Genomic DNA, 19,230 nt, shown 5'->3' with positions numbered 1-19,230 from the left:
GTGGGCCGTGTGTGTACTGCCGTTAGTTTTAGTCCATTCCCGGCACAGTAGGTGGTTCAGATAGTCCCTGGTGCTATTTACAACTTTTCTCCAGGATCACCATGGAATTAGTTATGCCTGAAAAGAGGTGCAATCATCCGGTGTTCTTCATCAGTAGGAAAAATACATGTAAAATATAACTAGTCACAGAGGTGGCAATTTCAGTAAAAATTTAAAGTAAAAATCCAGACCAAGATTTTGTTTCAACCAACCAGTTCAGTACTCTGTGACTGACTCGTGCAAAACTGGTTGGTTGAAACAAAATCTTGGTCTGGATTTCTACTTTCTGGACCTGAAATGTCCACCTCTGACTAGTCATGCTGAGAGGAGGGAAAATATAGGTCCCAGTGGACACCAGGAAGTCTCGTTCAGCAATGTTGTACATCTTGATTTAGGCTTTTGTTCTGAGTAAGCATGTGACTGGACACCTTTCTGGGTCTTTCTTCTGGACTTACGTTGTGTGACGATGTTTCCCCCAGGGTTCTGTTCCGACTCTACACATGTGTCAGAATCCGTGTCCCTGAGCGAGCCGCTTTCAGACCCTCCGGTCTTCCAGCCCCCCTGCCGCTCGAACTCGGTCGTCTTTGACGAGGACAAGCCCATCGCCAGCAGCGGTGCCTATAACCTTGACCTGCTTGCCTCCGAGCCTTTCCCTGATTCTGCTTTTGCACCTGTGCTGAAAGACGACGGTGGGGGAAGGCGCCGATCCACGGACTGCGTGACCCTGACCCGCTGTCCACTAACCCGGTCCCTCAGCCTCCAGGCAGGGGAATTAGAAAATCCGGAAGAGGGGTCCGACACGGGCGTCCCAGGAAGCTCGGCCCAACCGAAGGCTGAAGTCTTCAACGTTGGCACAGAGAGCGCTCCGGGGACGCTCCGCAAGAGCAAGAAGCCCAGGTCGGCCTCCTTTAAGAAGAAGCCTCTCTCCAGGCAGAGCTCCAATACTGCCAGCTCCACTGAAGGCACAGCCGTCAGCTCCACCCCAGAGGCCAAGAAGAAGGCCAAGACCAGGCCAGAGAGCCCTTTACTGCCCAAAGAGGAGGAGGAGGAGGAGGAGGAGAAGGAGGGAAGCTCAGCCATCACAAGCCCTGGTGGAACGCTAAGAAAAAACCAGCTTAAACCAGAAAGTCCAGTTCCTAAAGCCGAGGAATCAGAACTAAACAAAGTAGCCCCTATTTCCCCTGTTCACCCCCATACTTCCACATTCCCCCCGGTCCCAGACGAAGATTCTCCCATTCTCCCAAAGGGATCCTACAACTGGGACCCGGACAATTTTGAAGGAATAGACCCATTCCAAACCGGAGGTAGTAAGATTGCCAACTCCCCAGTGTTAAGTAGGAAAGGGGTATCGTTTACATCTGCCGTTGATCCTCCGTTTGTGCCCGAGGACCCTGCTCCCTTGCCCCTCCCCTCGCCCCCAGTGCCTGCCCTCACTACCATTGCCAGCGTCACCACCAGCACCCCTGGCGACGAGCAGCCCCTGAACAAGCGCCAGTCGGTCCGGCTGGAGTTTGACTATTCGGAGGAGAGCGGGGAATCTCCGCGAGACTCCACACCCCCACCGAAGAAGCTGGGCAAGAAACCAGGAGCCAAGATGCCCCTCCGGAAGCCAAAGTTGGGAATGCGGAAGCCTCCACCCCCTGAGGAGCCTCTTGACAATGCCCCCGCCCAGCCACCAGCCAAGAACGAAGACATGCCAATCCCTAAGGCCGTGTATAATTTTGACCCCAGCAAGTGGGATGAGCCCAACTTCAACCCCTTTTCTTCCACCAGTGCGATGCCCAGCTCGCCGCAGCTCTCCCACACCAGCTACAACTTTGACCCGGACACTTTTGATGACTCCATCGACCCATTCAGATCCTCCAGTAAGATAGGGAGCTCTCCGCCTAAGACCTCACCAGCCTCGTTTGAGGTCCCTGCCAACGACAATGACAACGACAGCATCAGAGAGCTTGAGGATCCCAACCAGAATAAGCCAGCAAAGAAAAAGAAGGCGCCCTTAAAATCGTAAGTTGGGGCTTCATTCCTTTTAACTATGTTTCACATTTTCTTTGTGTTTATAATATCTATCGCTTGTTGTCCTGGCAACAACAATCGCCTAGCCTTCTACAAATTTCATCTAGTGTCCAAGAGAGCCCTAGTATTATTCCTGTTTCTTATTTGTTACGATATATGGGGTTTTAAGATGTTTCTTCCCGAATTTCTCACATCTCCAAAAAACTTACTGGTAGGATAATGTCCCAGATACAGTCTATAACACTCAGCGCTCTGTGTGTTAAACAGTACTCTTCAGGGCTCGTGTGTGCGACGCTTGTGTTCCAGCACGGTGTAAACCTCTCTGTCTGTATCTGTTAGCTGTTAGCGTGCATGAGAGGCGAGCCGCACGTCTCTGCGTCAGCGTGTGTGACGGTGTGTTGAGCGCTGTCCCTGCTGTGCTGTCCCCCGTCTGTCTCTCTGTCACCTCTCTCTCTGTCTGCGTATCCTCATGTCGCAGGATGTTCGGCGACGGCTCGTCTCTTTGTTGTCTGTTGTAAGTACAACGGTAGAGTCCAAACTCTCACCCACAGAGCAAACTTCATCTCGACTATAACTTCGACTCATGCGGCTAACACCCCCGACTGCGAATCTTAGCATTGTCTCCCTTCCGTTAGGGTGTCCTGTTCACCCGTTCCTCACCGTAAGCCCCCGTCCCCTAACCTCAAAACACATAAACAGACCCCCCCCCCCCACCCTGCCTGAGCCCCCTGCACCCCTCTCCCCCCATGCTGCTCCCTGAAGACCAAAGGAGCGAAATTCTGCAGCTGCCTGATCTGAAGGCGTGCCCAGCCCTGATGAAACATCGTCTTAGCAGTGACAGCAGACGGCTTCCAAAGGCCTAATTGATCACAGCAAAAGAAACATACAGTACCAAGCATAAGAAACTAGCGGCAGCTTTTAAAATGTAACTTTTAACAAACAAAAATGGGAAAAGTGAAACTACATACATTACAATCTCTTTTCAGTCAGGTTGGAGAATGTCATTATGAGTTATTTCCAGCATACTGGTTGTACAATCTAGGAATGTGGCTACTTGGTGTCATTGACTAAACACTGATTCGTTGTGATTTTGCCTTTAATACTAAGGATATTTTTAAGTAATTTCTCCTCATTATGATAATTATGTAATAAAATCTCGATATATATAAAATAGTTCAGTTGCTGTACACCAGTTTTCATCTGTCTTCTGAATGTATTTAATTCAAACCACATATTGATAGACAGACAGACAGACTTTATTTGTTCGAATGAGAAAATGACTTTGCAGGTGTTTCATCATAGCTGCATATTTAGGTTACCTTATTGTAGCTATGTATAAAAACCGATAACAGACACATTCCTGTTGAAATATATGATGAAGATGATGATGATTAATATTATTAAACATGGTATTAATGACATACACAGCAAAAACCCAAACAAAGAGGGAGAAGGAGAGGGAAGGGAAAATGGCCCCTGTCCCCCATTTGGGTGATAGTTTCTGCCTTTTTAAGACGAAGCACCGAGGCGTGTAAGCCACGGCACGATTAGCCTGCAATCTGCCATCTGACAGCCAGCTCTGGGAGCGCTGCCGAGCGAGACCGAAGTCTGGGGTCAGGGGTTATATCTGCGCAGGTTTGAGGAGTCAGTGCTGGGCGTGGCCGAGAGACAACAAGGGGGAATATGTTTAATGATGAACCCCAGCTTGAACTGCATATACTCACAGCACTGTCCATAACACATAAGACTGTCATAGTAAAGCTCAATGACAGTCCCTATTAACAGAATCCCCGCCCCCCCCAAGCCATTATTCTCCCTCTGACGCCTCATGCCAACTCTCTGGTTACCACTAAAACACAGGCTTTCTGTTTGAAAAAGCAATACTGAAAACTGCTAGGTAAGTATTTCTCCTTCAGAGTGACGTAATTAGCCTCACTTACACAACATTTTCAAGCTCTCTGCTAATTCTGATACAGACACATCAAGACTTTCTATGGAGTTGTTGCTTTTCTTTTGCTTTTTCAGCTTATAACTAAGGGGAGGGGGCTGGATTTCAGATAAATGCACGCTGTGAATGGTGGTAATATCTGGACAGGGATCTGCTTTACCTGCAAGCATGTGGTGTTTAAATGTCCAGGGAGTAAGATGTATTCGTGCCACCAGACCATGCGATCCTTCAGGCTATGCAACAGTGACCTCTACTGGTTAGACGTTGCATATTCCATCAGTCCATGTCTCGTTCCAGCCACTATTTATCGCTGTAATTTCAAAGAAGATGACTACCACGTGATTCAGCTTACAGACACACATTTACACTATGGATGTTTACTAGCTATAACAACAATGATAATGATCTACTGGTTTAATTAAAGCTTAACAGCTGAAGCTTTTGTCTATTCATCCTTTCTGCCATTACACTAGTCAGACGTTCACACTTATGGACTTCACACCTACCTCATGGAGGTATGGGATGGAAACAGCACACTGCAGATGCTGCAGAGACAGGCCGGGCAGATATTGGGGTGGTGGGGGAGGGGTGACGTGCGATGGAAAGGAGCCGCAAACACGTGAGCTCTCTGGGCAGTTTTTTTTTTTCCTGTTGCTATGGCAGCAGGTCTCCATGATTCCCTGGTGTTCTGCAAAGCTGTAGGTGGGAGCTGTCCTGAAGCAGTGGGAGATCAGAGTGAGGTGTGTTCAGGTCAGGGTTGGTTTATATATTTTATAGTCAGGATGGGGGCACTTGGAGGGGTTATCTTGAGGAATATATCTACCTGAATATATCAAGATGTATTTGGAGAGAAGCAGTGCGTAGTTTGAGCAACATGTCCAATGCCTCTGATCCATGATAGTGACTCGTCTGGTAACATTATCCCACCTGCGTTTCACCCATAGAACATCTCTCTGAGCATCATTCCAACTCCAAACATGGTCTAACACACAGCAGTGACCCCAGATTAACCAGCTAACGCCCCGCTGTAACCATGACCCTGAGAAGTCGCTACGCAAACCTCTACCTGACACAAACGATGCCGCTGTCCAGTGGAGCGAATTTCCACACTAACTGCTGTTACCAGCCCATGTGAATTTGAAAGGGAAACCTCAAGTGTTTCTGAGAAAGGCTGCAGGCAAACAATTTCCTATGCTGCTTCAGCAGTGTGTGTCAGCACCACTGACAGTGTAACAGGGTGTACCAGCATACTGTCACTATAGCAATCTGTGACAGATGATGACAGGCAGCTCTAAAAAGTGCATTTGCTTTATACAACAAATATCACTTGCTATTACTTGCCACTATGGTCGCTGCTTTTATAACCATACCAGGTCATTATTTTCAAAATGTTATTTCAAGGACTAAACCCAGCAGGTCTCTAGTTTACTACGCTGTGTTTGATCGTCCACTTCTCTGGCTCACAGTCAGCACCCCTTCCTTTATTAGTCTGCTTCGCTCATGTGAGTTTTACTTACACAAAAATGTTCTGAGTGCAAAAGGAAAAAATGATTGGTCCCGTGGGATATCCATTCTGGGATCATTTATTACTGTCTGCCCCGATCCTTTCTGAATTTCCATGTTTCTCCCTTGTCTTTCAGTAACACATTTAGGGTGAAGAAGTCTCCTAAGAGGTCTTCCCTATCGGAGACATCATCCCAGGTAATCACGCCTCCCTGCCTGTCAGTCTGCCCGTTTAACTGCTCATGACTGCATTTGGCCGGTGATCTGCCTAACTGCACGCCGAATATCCCTGTAGTTACAATAACAACCGGCCACCTGTCTGTCAACTTCCCAAAAGTTCTGCTTGTACTCTTTCTTGCTTTTTAATCTCTCTACCTATCCATAGCATCCCAGAAACAAATCTCTCTATAAATATGCTTTGTCTTCATCTACACGTGCTTGGTCATGACATCCTACTGCAGTTTCCTTCAGCATTAATAAAGTATCTATCTATCTATTTATCTATCCATCCATCTATCCATCCATCACAGGGTTTTACATTCTGTCCACCTTTTCCTCACATCCCTTAAAGCGGTGCTCTTCAATCCGGTCTGCAGGGACTCCCAGACGGTCCCTGTTTTTGCTCCTTCCATCTTCCTGCCAGACATTCCACATTTTTGCTCCCTCTCCTAGTGACCTGAGAGGGAGCTAAAACATGGATTGTCAGGGGTTCTCTGAGGACCAGTTTGAGAAGCACTGCCTGGAAGATTCTTTACCTCGCCATCTCCCTCTACATTTACAAAATGATACTGTTACAATCCAGATTTTACACCCTCTCTATTATCAGTCCCCCCTGATTGGTCTGGTCATAGTCTGCACTTGTGCACAAATGTTAATAGCCCATTTGTTATGTAAAATGTTCTTTTTTTTAATATAAAAGATGAAATGTTCACTTACGTGTGCTTTATGTCTTTGTAATGTTCCATTCTAACAAGGCCAACTGTCTTGTATTTCCACACCATACCCCAACAGTCGTGTCCTGTGTGTTTTTCACGTTTCACCCCCCTCCATCCCCCCCACGCTTACGTTCAGGAGCCCACCCCCCGTGCCACTCCTGACACACCACCCGTTGTCCCGCAGGACGAACACGCCACTGACGAGGAGAAGCTCGCCTCCTCTTCCAATCAGAAGTGGGCCACTCTGCAGGGAGTGGAGGCGGAGCTGAACTCTGACCCCCGGGATTACCCCCAGCCCTCTGACCTCACTGACTTCGAGAGCAGCCTGTCGTCACAGACCCATGGTGCGATGGCGGGCGGTGTGTGTTGCTGTTCTGTGTGTGAGCTGGGAGAGTATCAAGATGCCGTCTTCTTCCAGACATAGCCAGAGGTGCAGGGACAGAACAGGCAGGGCAGGCAACGGCCTGGGGCCCCGAGCTTGGAGGGGGCTCCTGAGGGCGGCCAATTACGTAGTACTTTGCAACGACAAATCTGCTATATTTAGGTATTCTGCTTTCACAGTAAAGTGAAAATAAAGGAATTGCGTTTATTAAAATTTCCTTTGCTGATATTAATTCAGACTTCACGTTAAAATAATGGTCATAAATTCTACCATGTCGGGTGGGGTATGTAGGAGGGCCCCATGAAGTTTTTGCCTTGGGCCCCCAGGGTCTCTAGAACCGTCCCTGGGCATGGATTTAATAAACGTTTACAATTCTTGATTTATCAAAGCAGATATTAGAAGCATAATATGCACATGATATGGGAAGATATATTCAAGCTTAATAACCCTGTTTTAATATGATACAATATACAATATTTTCTATTTAGCATATTAAGTCTGAAACCACTTTGAAGTTAAATTGGTGTTTTCTCCGAACTTTCTCTTTGATATGAAAAGCAGATAAGCTGACAAACTGTTTATCAGTGTACACATCATCCCCTCCCCATGATGCACTGCTCCACTGCAGTCTCAAAACTGGCACGTGCCCTGCAATGGCAGACTGCCATCCTGTTCTCATTTATTAAACCGCATGTTCAATACATTATTCATGATACAGGGTGCTAATGAGACAAAAACATGGTGGGGGATGCAGAGAAGCCTGAGAGAGGGAGGAAGCTGCCTTGGCGGTCATACATATGTTTTCTGCCGAGTGTTTGTGCATGCGTGTCTTTGTTAACACACGTGTGCGGGACACAGACACACCGACGGCCAAAAGCAAGCCAGCAGGGCCATATGTGTTTGTTTTGCCCAAGTTGCTCAAAGTTGGTGAGTTGTTCAACCAGGCTTGTGGCTGAAATGACAGCCCAGAGATGGAAATTAGTCTGGGGGGGGGGGGCATGTACACAACATGGGCTCTGCAGAATGGCTGCTGCTTCTTGAGAATGTCAAGCAAAAGTGAATGAGCAAAAGCAACCAGTAACGTGCAGAAGTCAGTATGCATTTTAGCATTTAACCATGGAAAACCCATTTGCTGAAACTTGCAAAGTTTACTCTGAAAATTATAGAATGGGCCTTCAGCTCTTTAGACAGACACAGCTTCTGAAATGAGCTAGATAGATACGCTGAAATATTATCTCACGCACCATGAAGCTGCACCCACACTGGACCTCACTGTACCTACAGATGGATGCAGGCACACCATGTGACATCATGAGTGCAGCTATCAATCAAGTGTCCCAGTTGTCCGGTCTGGACCTGCCCTTCCCCCCACAAAGCTGTGGTTACTAAGTGTTTATAAAGTTGGCTTGATGTTAAAGCTCCTTCTGCATCCTCCATTCATCCCACTGTGCACAAATACCCTTAGGCTTCTATTGGTATTCACTGTGCCTCTGTTTTTGTCATCAGACTATGAGATTGAGTACATGGAGAAGATTGGATCTTCCACTCCAGTGAGTATTTATATCATGTGGCATAAGTCTGACATGATGTTACTCTTTGTAAATGCAGGTGTGCCTGACTGTCTGCGTGTGCCTGACTGGTCTGTGTGTCCGGGGTTGGCTGCATTTTAGCCCCTTTGGGTGAGAAGCACCTAACCTGGACCCATGTGTCTCCCAGGCAACCTCTGGGAAGAAGCCATCTCTTTACCTGAAGCTGGACTCTGTGACAGACAGCCCTACCAAGGGCTCCCGGTCAAGGAACTCTGAGCCCAGCTCCCCCTGCACAGGGTACATCCCTCTGGAATACATCTGTATTTAGTGATGGCCAAATGAAGCTTCATGAACCATTTTCTGTATTTTTGACCTCACTAGATGGTGTTCTTGATTTGCTTGCATTGAGCCCATTTTTGAATAGAGAGCACCATCTAGTGGTGTCAGAAAATGCAGCACATGGTTCACGAAGCTTCATTTGGCCACTACATATATTAACCTGTATTAACCCTCACCCTGTTTACACACAGTTACATACACTCTACAGCTACCGTACCGATACAACACAGGTTAACAATCACACTGTCAAAATATGCTGTTGCCTCTGGTTGTGCACAAGGATGAGTGACAGACTTAATATCATTTTTAAAAGTGTTGATTTTTGTGTACACAAAAGCCAAGTGACATTCAGGGAGGATCCGGGGCGCCAGAGGGACAGGACATGGATACCCTGACAGATTCGGGGGCCCTTGAATCCATAAAAGTTATATAACGTAAGAGGGGCAGGGGACTCAAAGAGGCCCAGAATGTCTAACTACATCCCTGGGGGGGAGATCTTTAAGGGAAGAAACCCTGGTATTTATATACATATAAAGTAGTAACTTTTAAAAGTCTTAGGCAGTCAAAAGAAATGCTTAAAGCTATTTATCTGGGTAGTAAGTGCACTTTTGTTCAATTTAGCATTAGAACATACGCAAATTAAGAATAACACAATAAAAAACTAGTAAGTGTTTCTCCTTTTCTTCAAAAAGTCACTGATATCAGCGCTTCAGCTCCCAAACCTCTCCTCAGGGGCACCTCAGCCGTTCCATGTATTTATTAAATTTCACCACCAGCCCATTTAATTAATTAATTTAATGAGTTAAATAAGTCAATAAGGCATTGATTAGTTATACTCGGTGTGCTAGTGGTCCAGTCATAAAATATATGGGAGTACTGGATGGTTGCTGGAAATACTGGGGTGATTGTAGCAGAAGTTTTGAAATGGCTAAGCTGACACACTTTGACAGGCATAATATCATAGTTTCACACCAACATGAAGAGCATTTATACATCATTTTCTTTGGCTGCCTAAGACTTTTACACAGAACTGTAGATCCACTCTTCCATTTCCCAAGCACTTCCCCAGGCCAGGGAATCTGCCCGCAGCCCGTCACGGGCGGCACACGCTGCCCGCAGCCCGTCACGGGCGGCACACGCTGCCCGCAGCAGGGAGCTCGCCAGATGGGGTGTTAATACTCGCTGCCTCTCACTGAAATGATGCATATTCACAGTTTGGAAGCCCACCAGCGATATCCAAATTCCATCTTTCCTCCTCCCAGGAGCTTCGAGGAGATGGAGGCGCAGATCGCCGGGGGCGCCAAGTCACCAGTGCTGCACCCCCCCCGGGGAGCCCCGGAGTCAGAGAAGAGCCGGAAGCGGGAGAGCGACACGCTAATCCGCGGCCCGGGCGGCGAGCGGGACGGAGTGGTGAGTCAGAGCCCCAAACAGAGGCTGGGATGTGATTTCAGCATATATGCTTTCTGTGGGGCGCATGCCGGTCTGTGTTATCACTGAACCTCCAGGCTGGTAGGCAATAGAACTTCTGGTTTGGCCCGGCTCATTTGGCTCAATTAGCAATTGCTTAGCTGTACTGTCTTACCACAATAGTGTATGCAATAAATGTGACAGTGCTGCTGAAGGGGAATTTGTTTTAAGATGGCCCTACAGTCAGGAATTCCGGGTTGTAATTTCAAGTATGACCATTAGGGGGCAGTGTTGTGTAGTAATTCAAAGCGGTGCTGTGACATTCGCTCATAACACTATATGAAGGATCATCTGTGAACATTTTTTTTTGTCATTGATAAAGTAATTTATACAAAAGTAGATCAAAAAAAATGCTGATTCTGATGGGGGATGGAATTAATTAGCATAATTGCATACATTCTTCCTGGCTCCAATCTGTTCTTTTCACCTTAAAGTTACTAGCACTTGAATGCTAAGCTAAGCTAAAGCAAACCTTAAAAGTATGTAGTGGCTGTTGGACTTTGATGCCTTTCAGTAAATCACAATTCAGTCACATGCCGGTATTACAAGCCATATGTTTCGCACATCATGTTCGAAACAACTAACTCCCACCATCAGAAGGCTCGATGGTAGCTGGCTTTGCCTAGCTAACCCCCCCAACCCCCCATCGACCTCCCCATCCCCTCCCCTGCCATAGACCCTTCCCCAGGACCCTGAGGACCCCAGCAACGCCTTGCTGTTAGACAGACTGGTGGAGTCTGGGGGCCCTCTTCACTACCTGGAGCCCGACCTCGCTGAGACCAACCCCACTGCATTCGCTCAGAAGCTGCAGGTGTGTGTCTCAGAGATCTCTCCCCAGTGCCCTTTGACCCCTGACCATGTGACCCACTCGCCCAATCTCACTAGGCCTCGTTCCACCTTCCTCTCCTTTCTTACGTTGTCTTCTTCCTTTTCCATCCTTACCCCTCTCTATTATTGACGTCTCCTCTTTTTTTCTTTGACACCTTCTGTGAACGTCTGAGTGGGTGTGTAGCTTCTGAGGAGAGGATTCTGGGTATTTTTGGATGCTGTTGAGTGTTGCGAGCCGTAGAATGCGCATGACGTACGTGCGTGAATTTCTGCCCGTTTCAGAATGAGGTCTAGTGATAGCATTTGTCCTCTAACCCCTCTCTTCCATCCCCTGGGGAAACCCCCCCACCCCACGACACCGCTTTCCCCCCCGCCCCTCGGCCTCATGCTCCAGGAGGAGCTGGTGCTCGCTGCTCTGAGGATAGAGGCCCTGCAGGTAGCCCAAAAAATCTCCCAGACCACCCTGCCCACTGTAACCACGGAGGTACTGCACTGAGCTGGTCTTGCACATAGACCAGGCCGCGTTTGTGAGTGTGAGCACGTGTGCGTGCATGCACGCGTGTGTGCCTACAGATCAGCCAGCCTCACCTCTCGTACTAAACCTCCTCACCCTGCCATTGGCGCCCACTGACGCCTATAGCTTGACCCAACGCACAGGCGCGTAGGAATGTTCACAGTACGTTGCTCTCCATGTAACCTTTCTAACCTGCCTTGTTCGCAGTTGGCCTCAGCTGACATGGGTTTCACGCGGATATTATCAGAAGAGAAACCTACAGCCTTCATTTTAAGCAACCTGCATGTTATTCCCCCCCCCCTCAAAAAAGCAGAAAGACTTGCAGTATCCATGTTTGGGCTAACAATAATTTATATATCTGGGCTTTAGATGACACAGTATACTTACTGTGAGAATTCTTACTGTGAGATTTTGTTTCTGTGAATACCCATGACACATTTGTCCTGCAGCTTGCTTTTAAATAAAACAAGTTGCGCTTGTATTTTCTTACTGACAACTGGCCTTTAAAAATATGTCAAAGTTTAGTCCCAGGGTGCATGTTCATAAGCAGTGCTAATTGCAAAAAACAAAGGATAAAATGTTCATAGAAAGCATTTTCACTATGATTTTTCCTTCCCTAATGAACTACGTCATACTTTTTTTTTTTTCACGCTGCCACATTTAGAATCAAACATTCCGGGTTATTAAAGCGATCCGGCCTGATGAAGATCGGCGAGGCTAATTTCAGCAGCTGGCAGTAAATGCTTGACAGAACCTTACTGGCTATAGAATAGAAGTTCCAGTTGTGAGTTTACTTGTCCTCTTTCTGAGGGAACAGATGTTTGGAAGCCTCGCGGGGGCACATTAAACTTTTTAATCCCTCTCGGGGCTGCCAACATGGGACTAAATATAAAACCCTGCACACCATAGCTAAACTCCCAAGGAGAGTTTATAAAGGAAGTCTATTTTTGAAATTGTGTAATCTAGGACTCTGTGTGTGTGTGTGTGTGTGTGTGTGTGTGTGTGTGTGTGTGTGTGTGTGTGTGTGTGTGTGTGCGCGTGTGTGTGTGTGTGTGTGTGAGAGAGAGAGAGGCTTTGGGAGGGCAGGTCCTGCCACCCTGGATTACCGCTGCAGACTGACAGGAGTAATCTTCACGTTCATGTAGACACACACACACACACACACACACACACACAGTGATAATGAAATTCTCAACACTGAACAGAATAGATAATAATTGTTAGTGGTATCATCTATGCCCGTTAACAGGGCATTAGTGAGAAAGACATGAACGTTTGTTGTTTAAGCGTTTAACACCAGTTTTGATGGGGTGGCTTTGCTGTGATTTTTGGGCCAGTTTACACATAGTTCCCATGGTGTCGTCAGTAAAAGCAGAATGATGATGGTCTTTAATCGGAGTCTTGTGCCTCTGTACGAGGGCCTAGTTTTGGGCTGAACATTGGGGAGCCGAGTTTCCACCCATTTTGTGTTTATTTGGGGGGTTGTTTTGGTTGGTTTTGATTATTTTGGAGGGTTACAATCCTCCTCCCTCCCATAATTTATATCCATGCTACTGTACTGCAGACTGAATTCTGGGAGCTGACAAAATGCAGCGCACGCTTCTGTCCTGCAAATCCAAGTCGCTGCTCCTGTGCGAAACACTGGAAGATCATTAATCAATTGCATGATAGATTAGGAGCCTAAATTATGAGGACTGATCCTTAAGGAAACCTTTGTCTATTCATCCCGCCCATCGCCCTTCCTTTCCTTTGCCTCAGTCACACCTAAAGAAGCCCAGCCACCGCAGATGGGATCTCGCTGGGTCACCCATGGCCAAAGTAAGACTGCAGAGAGCCCCATGTTCCACCCAACCCCGGTGCTGCACCTTTAACATAGAATAGTGTTTCTCAATCTGGTCCTTGGGGACCCCAGACGGGTGATGATGTTCTCGCTCTTTAGATCTCAGCTGTTGCTCTCTGGGTTCCCGGTCTGGGGAAAAGCACCGTTATTTGTAGGCTATCCAACACAACCTCTCCTCCGGTAGCTCAGAAACAGGCAGCGTAGTGTATCCCAACAGAGCTTGCAGAAATCCCAGCGGATGCACCACCACCACGTGAATTCCCACAGTAGAGTAAGATCTTGTAAATCCAAGCTTGTCAAAGCAGGATAACTTCTATCTCCACCAACTGTCCTTCTGCTATGTTCCTGTCTTGCCCGTATTAATTTCTCACTGTCAGTCATTGTTTGAACTATCATTTTATTCACATCTGTCTCTTTTGTTGCGTCTTCTTTTCCCCCCAGAGCATCTACAGACAAACAATCCATGTAAGAGGAGTCTCAGAGACTAAAGGTGCAAGTGTAGGCTGTATGTTGAAATACTGTGGCGTTCACAGCCAACGCTCAATGTTTCTTGATACACTTTTGTTTGCCTTTTAAATACAGATACTGGGCTTTAATTAAGGGCATAATTCAGGGCGAAATTCAACATTCTCAGGTCTCTAAAGTCTGACATCAACAGTTAGATATGTATTAGCATAAGAGTGATATAATGAGGAGTCATGTTGATTTAATTGGTTTACAGCCCACATGACTGTCTCCATTGCTTGGGCTCTGTAGCTCTGGCACTCTAAAGTCTGCTGCTACAAGATGCTGGATCAGGCCATCGCTAAGTATCAGTAATGAAAAAGTTGTCTCAAAGTGAAGGACACTCAAAACTTAGACATTTCATTGAAATGTGCTGATTATGGAGATATCTTTAACCTCCGCTGCGGTAGCCTGTAGACGTTCATGGAGGGCGACAATTTCCAGAACGGATTTCTGGTGAGCCGTATTTTTTCACACATTTGAAGTCATCGGGCTGAACTCCTCAGCTCACATTTGAAAGATATGGTTGCCGCTGCTGCTGACTGAGGCGGCTCTCCTCTGACAGTTAAAATGACGGTTTAAAAATTACAGCAATTTAGCACAACTGCCTCATTTATGATTGATTAATTTATAGTATTCTTTATCTCCAAGCATCTTGGGAGCCCCTTAAGTGCTGTCAGGGATCTGGAAAAAAGGTCCTGGAGGGCTATCATGCAGATTTTCCTGTCCCAATTAAACCTGTTCAGCTGTCAGGGCTTATTTCTCTGAAAAAAGATCTCTGGCTTGCTGTTTCGGGAACAGCTGTGCATTCCTGGATACCAGCTTTGAGGTGCACTTCCTGGTGTCAAATCAGCGCTGTGTGTGTTAGCCAAACCAATTAGCTTGATTAGCTTAGTCTAAGAGAACCGGAAGGAAAAGTGGGAGTATAATATTAATAATATTGATGCTTTAGGTTTTTATTATTATTATTTTAAATATGTCACTGGCTAAGCTTTAATCCATTTTGCTTTCAATCTGGGCTAAGGTAGGAGGCCATTGTGAGAAGGTCAACTGTGACCTGGTCTACATAGCAACATGCTGACCTTTTCTGTAATGCAGCCCGTCACAGCTCCCCCAGCCCCCGCCCCCACCCCCCACCTCTGTTCCTGCAGATGCAGCCCCTATCCACATATAACCATAGATCCCAGTCTTCCATCACCTTTTCAGCCTGGACCCAATCACAACCATGCCACACTGTGACAATCATCCAATCAATCTCAAGGTCATTACTTTGTTGTCGGCATTTTCAGCCAATCAAAGGACCTGTACCATGTTGCTACAAAGCCAATGGATGCAAAAGATGACAATGACACGGATATTAGTTATTCTTCCTCTGAACCAGCTTGCCGTGGCTCTGTACCGAGTTTGCCGTCTGGGCTGCTGAGGCTGTGTCGCTTTGTGGTTCGGTTCAGGTTTCCCTTGCGGCGTGTTTTGGGCGTGCCCATGTGTGAGTTTGTGTATACTGGGTACGCAGAGCCTGACCAGTTTGCTCCACGCTGTCTCAGCACCAGAGGGAGGCTTCATCCCCAGTGGAAAGCGCTGTCACAAAGAGCACCCTGTATTCCCGGACTGGGTACAGCGAAGAGGATGAGAACCCGTACATGCCCCGGGACCTTGACCACTCCCTGGGTATCGCACGTGAGGAGGTATGCCAATGCATGACAAATAAATTATGTGGCCCCCTAGTGGTCCCTCTGAAAAAGTGCAAGATGGCATCTTATGTTGTACTGAGAGGAACCATTTCTCCCCAGATTGTTGCCAAGGAGAAGGAGGCGGCTGAGTGGCAGAGGAAGTACGAGGAGAGCAGACAGGAAGTTGTGGAAATGAGGCGAGTTTCTGCTTTCAATCGAGGTGGCTTTGTCAACCACCCCAATTGTCTCATTACTACTGATACGACTTTCGTGCAGACATCTGTAAGCAGACACGGAGAAGGTGTCTGCATTCAAACACCACTTAGGCGGGAAGCCAAGGCCAAAAAGCTGAGCCAATAAAAAGAAAAAGCCACTTTGAATAAGAGCCACCAACGCCAGAGAAGATTTGGCAGCAAGGGGTTGTGCCAGTTAGCGCAAATCATTCATGAAGGGGATTCTGGGATGTGACAGGGCCTTAGCTCTGTATAAAAGATGAGTCACTGCCATTGCAGACAGTGTGCATCATTTATATTCCTGCAATATTTTCAACAGCATATAGTCACAATGATGTTGTGAGAAAGTCTGGAGATAGTTATGGTTTGTACGATGAGTTACAGGTTAATTCAAAGCATCTAGGCTTCATGTTCGCCTTGAGAGGTGGGGGTAACGCTGCGACCGAGTATAGCGATAATAAGTTCCCAAAGGCCCTCTAATGGACAGAGATTAAAACAAGAGATTCGGAGAGGAACTTCAGCCATCTTCTGTCATCCCCAGCGCTGGCTAGCTGTGTATCTGGGACACTGCACTGTGTTACTGTGAAGCAGTTCAGACACATATAGCTGATAGGAAGCCAACAATTCACACACCAGGTTGTCTGTCCCCTCCCTCCACACACACACAAACACACACACACTGCTGTTTTTGCTTCCAGTCCGCTGGCCAGTAGGTCGGATTTCCAGTCTCTGGATATTGCAGATATGGCACAGCTCACCTCAGTATCCTGATTCATCTCGGGATCAGACAGGAAGGAGAGGCTCTCAAAGGCATTATTAACCCCTCTTTGGGTGAACCTGCTCCCCAGATGAGTATACCAGGGGGTATTCAAATAGCCACTTCAGGTGGACAGACCAAGGAACAAAACGATTGTCTGGGGATAAGAAATGAGCTTTCAACCAGGAAAGAAATTCAACCTCACTGTCTTAAAATCCAAATTAATCTGATATTTGCCCTTAAGTTTTAGGGTCACTTACCACTCACAAACACCTAGCTGCTACTGCATCTGATTTATTATCATTACTATAGTTACTGTTGCGGTCCTAAGTACTACAGCCGCAAAACTGTTCTCGAAAGAGATGCTTCGTGTGTTTTTTGACTGAAACATCCCCTCTGTGCCTTTGTAACCCCACAGGAGGATAGTAACAGAGTATGAAAAGACAATTGCACAGATGATCGGTGAGTATCTGCCCTTCTGTAGGGTGTACAAACAGGCCAGGCTTTCTGCTACATTCAGAGGTTCTTTATTTTTAGGGATGACATCTTCTCTCTGTATGACTGAGGAATTCCTCCAGAATTCCAGGTTACTCTCTCTCCCTCTCTCTTCTTTCTCTCTCTCTCTCTCTCTCTCATTTCTGTTCTTCTGTTTCTCCAAGCCCCTGCTTTCTCCTCCTCCCTGCTGTTCTTTAATTTATGCCAAAAGGCTAGTTTGCGTCATCCTGTATCACCTGTTATGGATGGATAAGCCTCCGGTATATAAGAGAGTTCACAATGAGACGGTGGATTGAATCGCAACATGAGTCCAAATGTGGACCAATATAAGCATATAAAAAAAAAAGAAACAGGAAATAAAGTTTTACTTCCACTCTTTAACCTTTATCTGGCTTCCTTTGCTCATGAGGGTAATGACTCACTACGTCGTTAAATGCACCATGATTCACATATTAGTGGTAATGATGCAGGATTAGCTAAAGCCGCAGTTTTACGCTCTGTATTTGAGGGGAACTAAAATGTGCATCTAATGACCATCTCCATGCTGTATGTATATATGTGTCTTTGTACACGCCATGCTGTGAGTAATGACACATCCCTGCCATGTCACTACACTGAACATCATTCACGTCGGCCGGGCTTCTCGGCTGCTAAATACAGCTTCTCACATGACTTCTGTTTTTCCATTAGCTTCTCTTCTCTGTCTCCCTTCATGTCCGACGTGCTTTTGTTTGTTTTTTTTTCCATTCTCCTCCTGCCACTTCACGTCTTCTCCATCCTCGCCAAGTCTGTCATTCCTCACCACCCCCTCTGCCTCCCACCACTCAGTCTGACTTAACACAATCCCTTCTTTTGTGTTCTGCTCCCATGTTTGCTTCTTACAATTTGATATTCCCGTAAGGCATGCCGGGTAAGTAAAAAGGATATATATCTATATATGTTTTTCTTGTGTCCCAAAGAGAGAGCGAGCGAAAGAGAGAGAGAGAGAAAGAGAGGTTTTTCCTCTGTGTCTAGTAACATGCATTGTTGTTTGTTCATTTATTTTGGTTTGCATTTTATTTTAAGATCTTATCCGTGTTTGCAGTTTCTGTTGTTTCGATTACTATCTTGTCTCTGTCATGTGCTGACATCACGTGCCGCACGATTCCTCCGTGTGTTGCTGTGGAGATGCCATTGGCATCTTTATGGTGGTGGCGGCCGGCTCGGCACGCCGTCGCCCACGTCGTTGCGAGGTTTCAGAGAGCTGAGCACGACTTTCCCAGAGGACAGGCTAAAACCACAGCATCCTAAACACTGGTTATACCAACAACCTTCAGTTCATCACGATCACATATCGTCAGATGAAATCAATGAGAAAATATTGAGCCCTACATGGTTAGAAGATCTTCAGACATGGGATTATATGGGATTTTATGTTATAAATCAGAGAGAAATTTACCTGCTAAGACGTTTCCTCAACATGCCCATGGCCATCTTTCGGAATGAAGTCACATCTTTTTAATAATCCTGATTGAGATTATATGACATTATGATGGCCATGCATGCACTGTTTGTGGCTTACCGAGCCACGTGCAGGCACTGCAAGTCATCTGTGTGTTAATTGTATATGGGGTTTTTTACAAAGACTGTCTTAAAGAGCACATTATCTCATGAGCAGAAACATTATTTATCCATAATTCAGTGTTGGTTTTGTCATTGTGAATCATGAGGTCAGTTAATTCTATTATTCAGTTTTAATCTATTCTGCTTATTCAACTATATATAAATTCCTAATGTACAGTATGTATTTTAAAAAACATAGTTTAAAATATCAAACCAGTTAAACCATCTAAAATATAAGTGTTTTTGAAAAAAAAAGTATATGGTGTGTGTGTGTGTGTGTGTGTGTGTTGGGGAGGGGGCTGGGGGGCAGTGATGGTTCTTGAGTTTTACCTCGGGCCGTGCACGTGCGTGTGTTCACCAGAGGACGGGCAACGGGAGAAGTCGCTGTCCCATCACACCATCCAGCAGCTGATTGTGGAGAAGGACCAGGCTCTTGCAGACCTCAACTCCGTGGAGAAGTCCCTAGCTGACCTGTTCCGCCGCTACGAGAAAATGAAGGATGTGTTGGAAGGCTTCCGCAAGGTGAACATCTCCTCCCGAACCTGAGGAGCAACCATTAGGGACAGAAATGTGGTTGGGTAGAAGGTCTATTACAGCTTCACAAGAACCTCGAATCTTGGTGCCCCAAG

The 19,230-nt window shown here is 46.4% G+C and overlaps 1 protein-coding gene across 19 annotated transcripts in view; it reads left to right on the top strand.

Annotated features, from left to right (window-relative positions):
- tacc2 (transforming, acidic coiled-coil containing protein 2) overlaps nucleotides 1–19,230 on the top strand; it is an 86,990-nt gene that overhangs the window by 65,007 nt on the left and 2,753 nt on the right. For 14 of the 19 annotated variants that reach the window (XM_072709687.1, XM_072709695.1, XM_072709681.1 and 11 more), the window contains 13 exons: nucleotides 519–2,046; nucleotides 2,534–2,569; nucleotides 5,644–5,704; nucleotides 6,578–6,785; nucleotides 8,330–8,373; nucleotides 8,540–8,649; nucleotides 9,954–10,101; nucleotides 10,835–10,969; nucleotides 11,381–11,470; nucleotides 15,389–15,529; nucleotides 15,635–15,711; nucleotides 16,923–16,966; nucleotides 18,963–19,123. In XM_072709687.1, coding sequence (XP_072565788.1) covers nucleotides 519–2,046; nucleotides 2,534–2,569; nucleotides 5,644–5,704; nucleotides 6,578–6,785; nucleotides 8,330–8,373; nucleotides 8,540–8,649; nucleotides 9,954–10,101; nucleotides 10,835–10,969; nucleotides 11,381–11,470; nucleotides 15,389–15,529; nucleotides 15,635–15,711; nucleotides 16,923–16,966; nucleotides 18,963–19,123 — 2,783 coding nt within the window. The remainder of the gene's footprint in view (nucleotides 1–518; nucleotides 2,047–2,533; nucleotides 2,570–5,643; nucleotides 5,705–6,577; nucleotides 6,786–8,329; nucleotides 8,374–8,539; nucleotides 8,650–9,953; nucleotides 10,102–10,834; nucleotides 10,970–11,380; nucleotides 11,471–15,388; nucleotides 15,530–15,634; nucleotides 15,712–16,922; nucleotides 16,967–18,962; nucleotides 19,124–19,230) is intronic. The other 5 variants (XM_072709689.1, XM_072709688.1, XM_072709694.1 and 2 more) reach the window with 5 other exon arrangements.

Source organism: Paramormyrops kingsleyae, chromosome 3, assembly GCF_048594095.1.
Source record: "Paramormyrops kingsleyae isolate MSU_618 chromosome 3, PKINGS_0.4, whole genome shotgun sequence".
Classification (NCBI taxonomy): Eukaryota; Metazoa; Chordata; class Actinopteri; order Osteoglossiformes; family Mormyridae; genus Paramormyrops; species Paramormyrops kingsleyae.
Note: the sequence above shows the minus strand (reverse complement) of the source record. Positions and strands in the feature narration are given on the sequence as shown.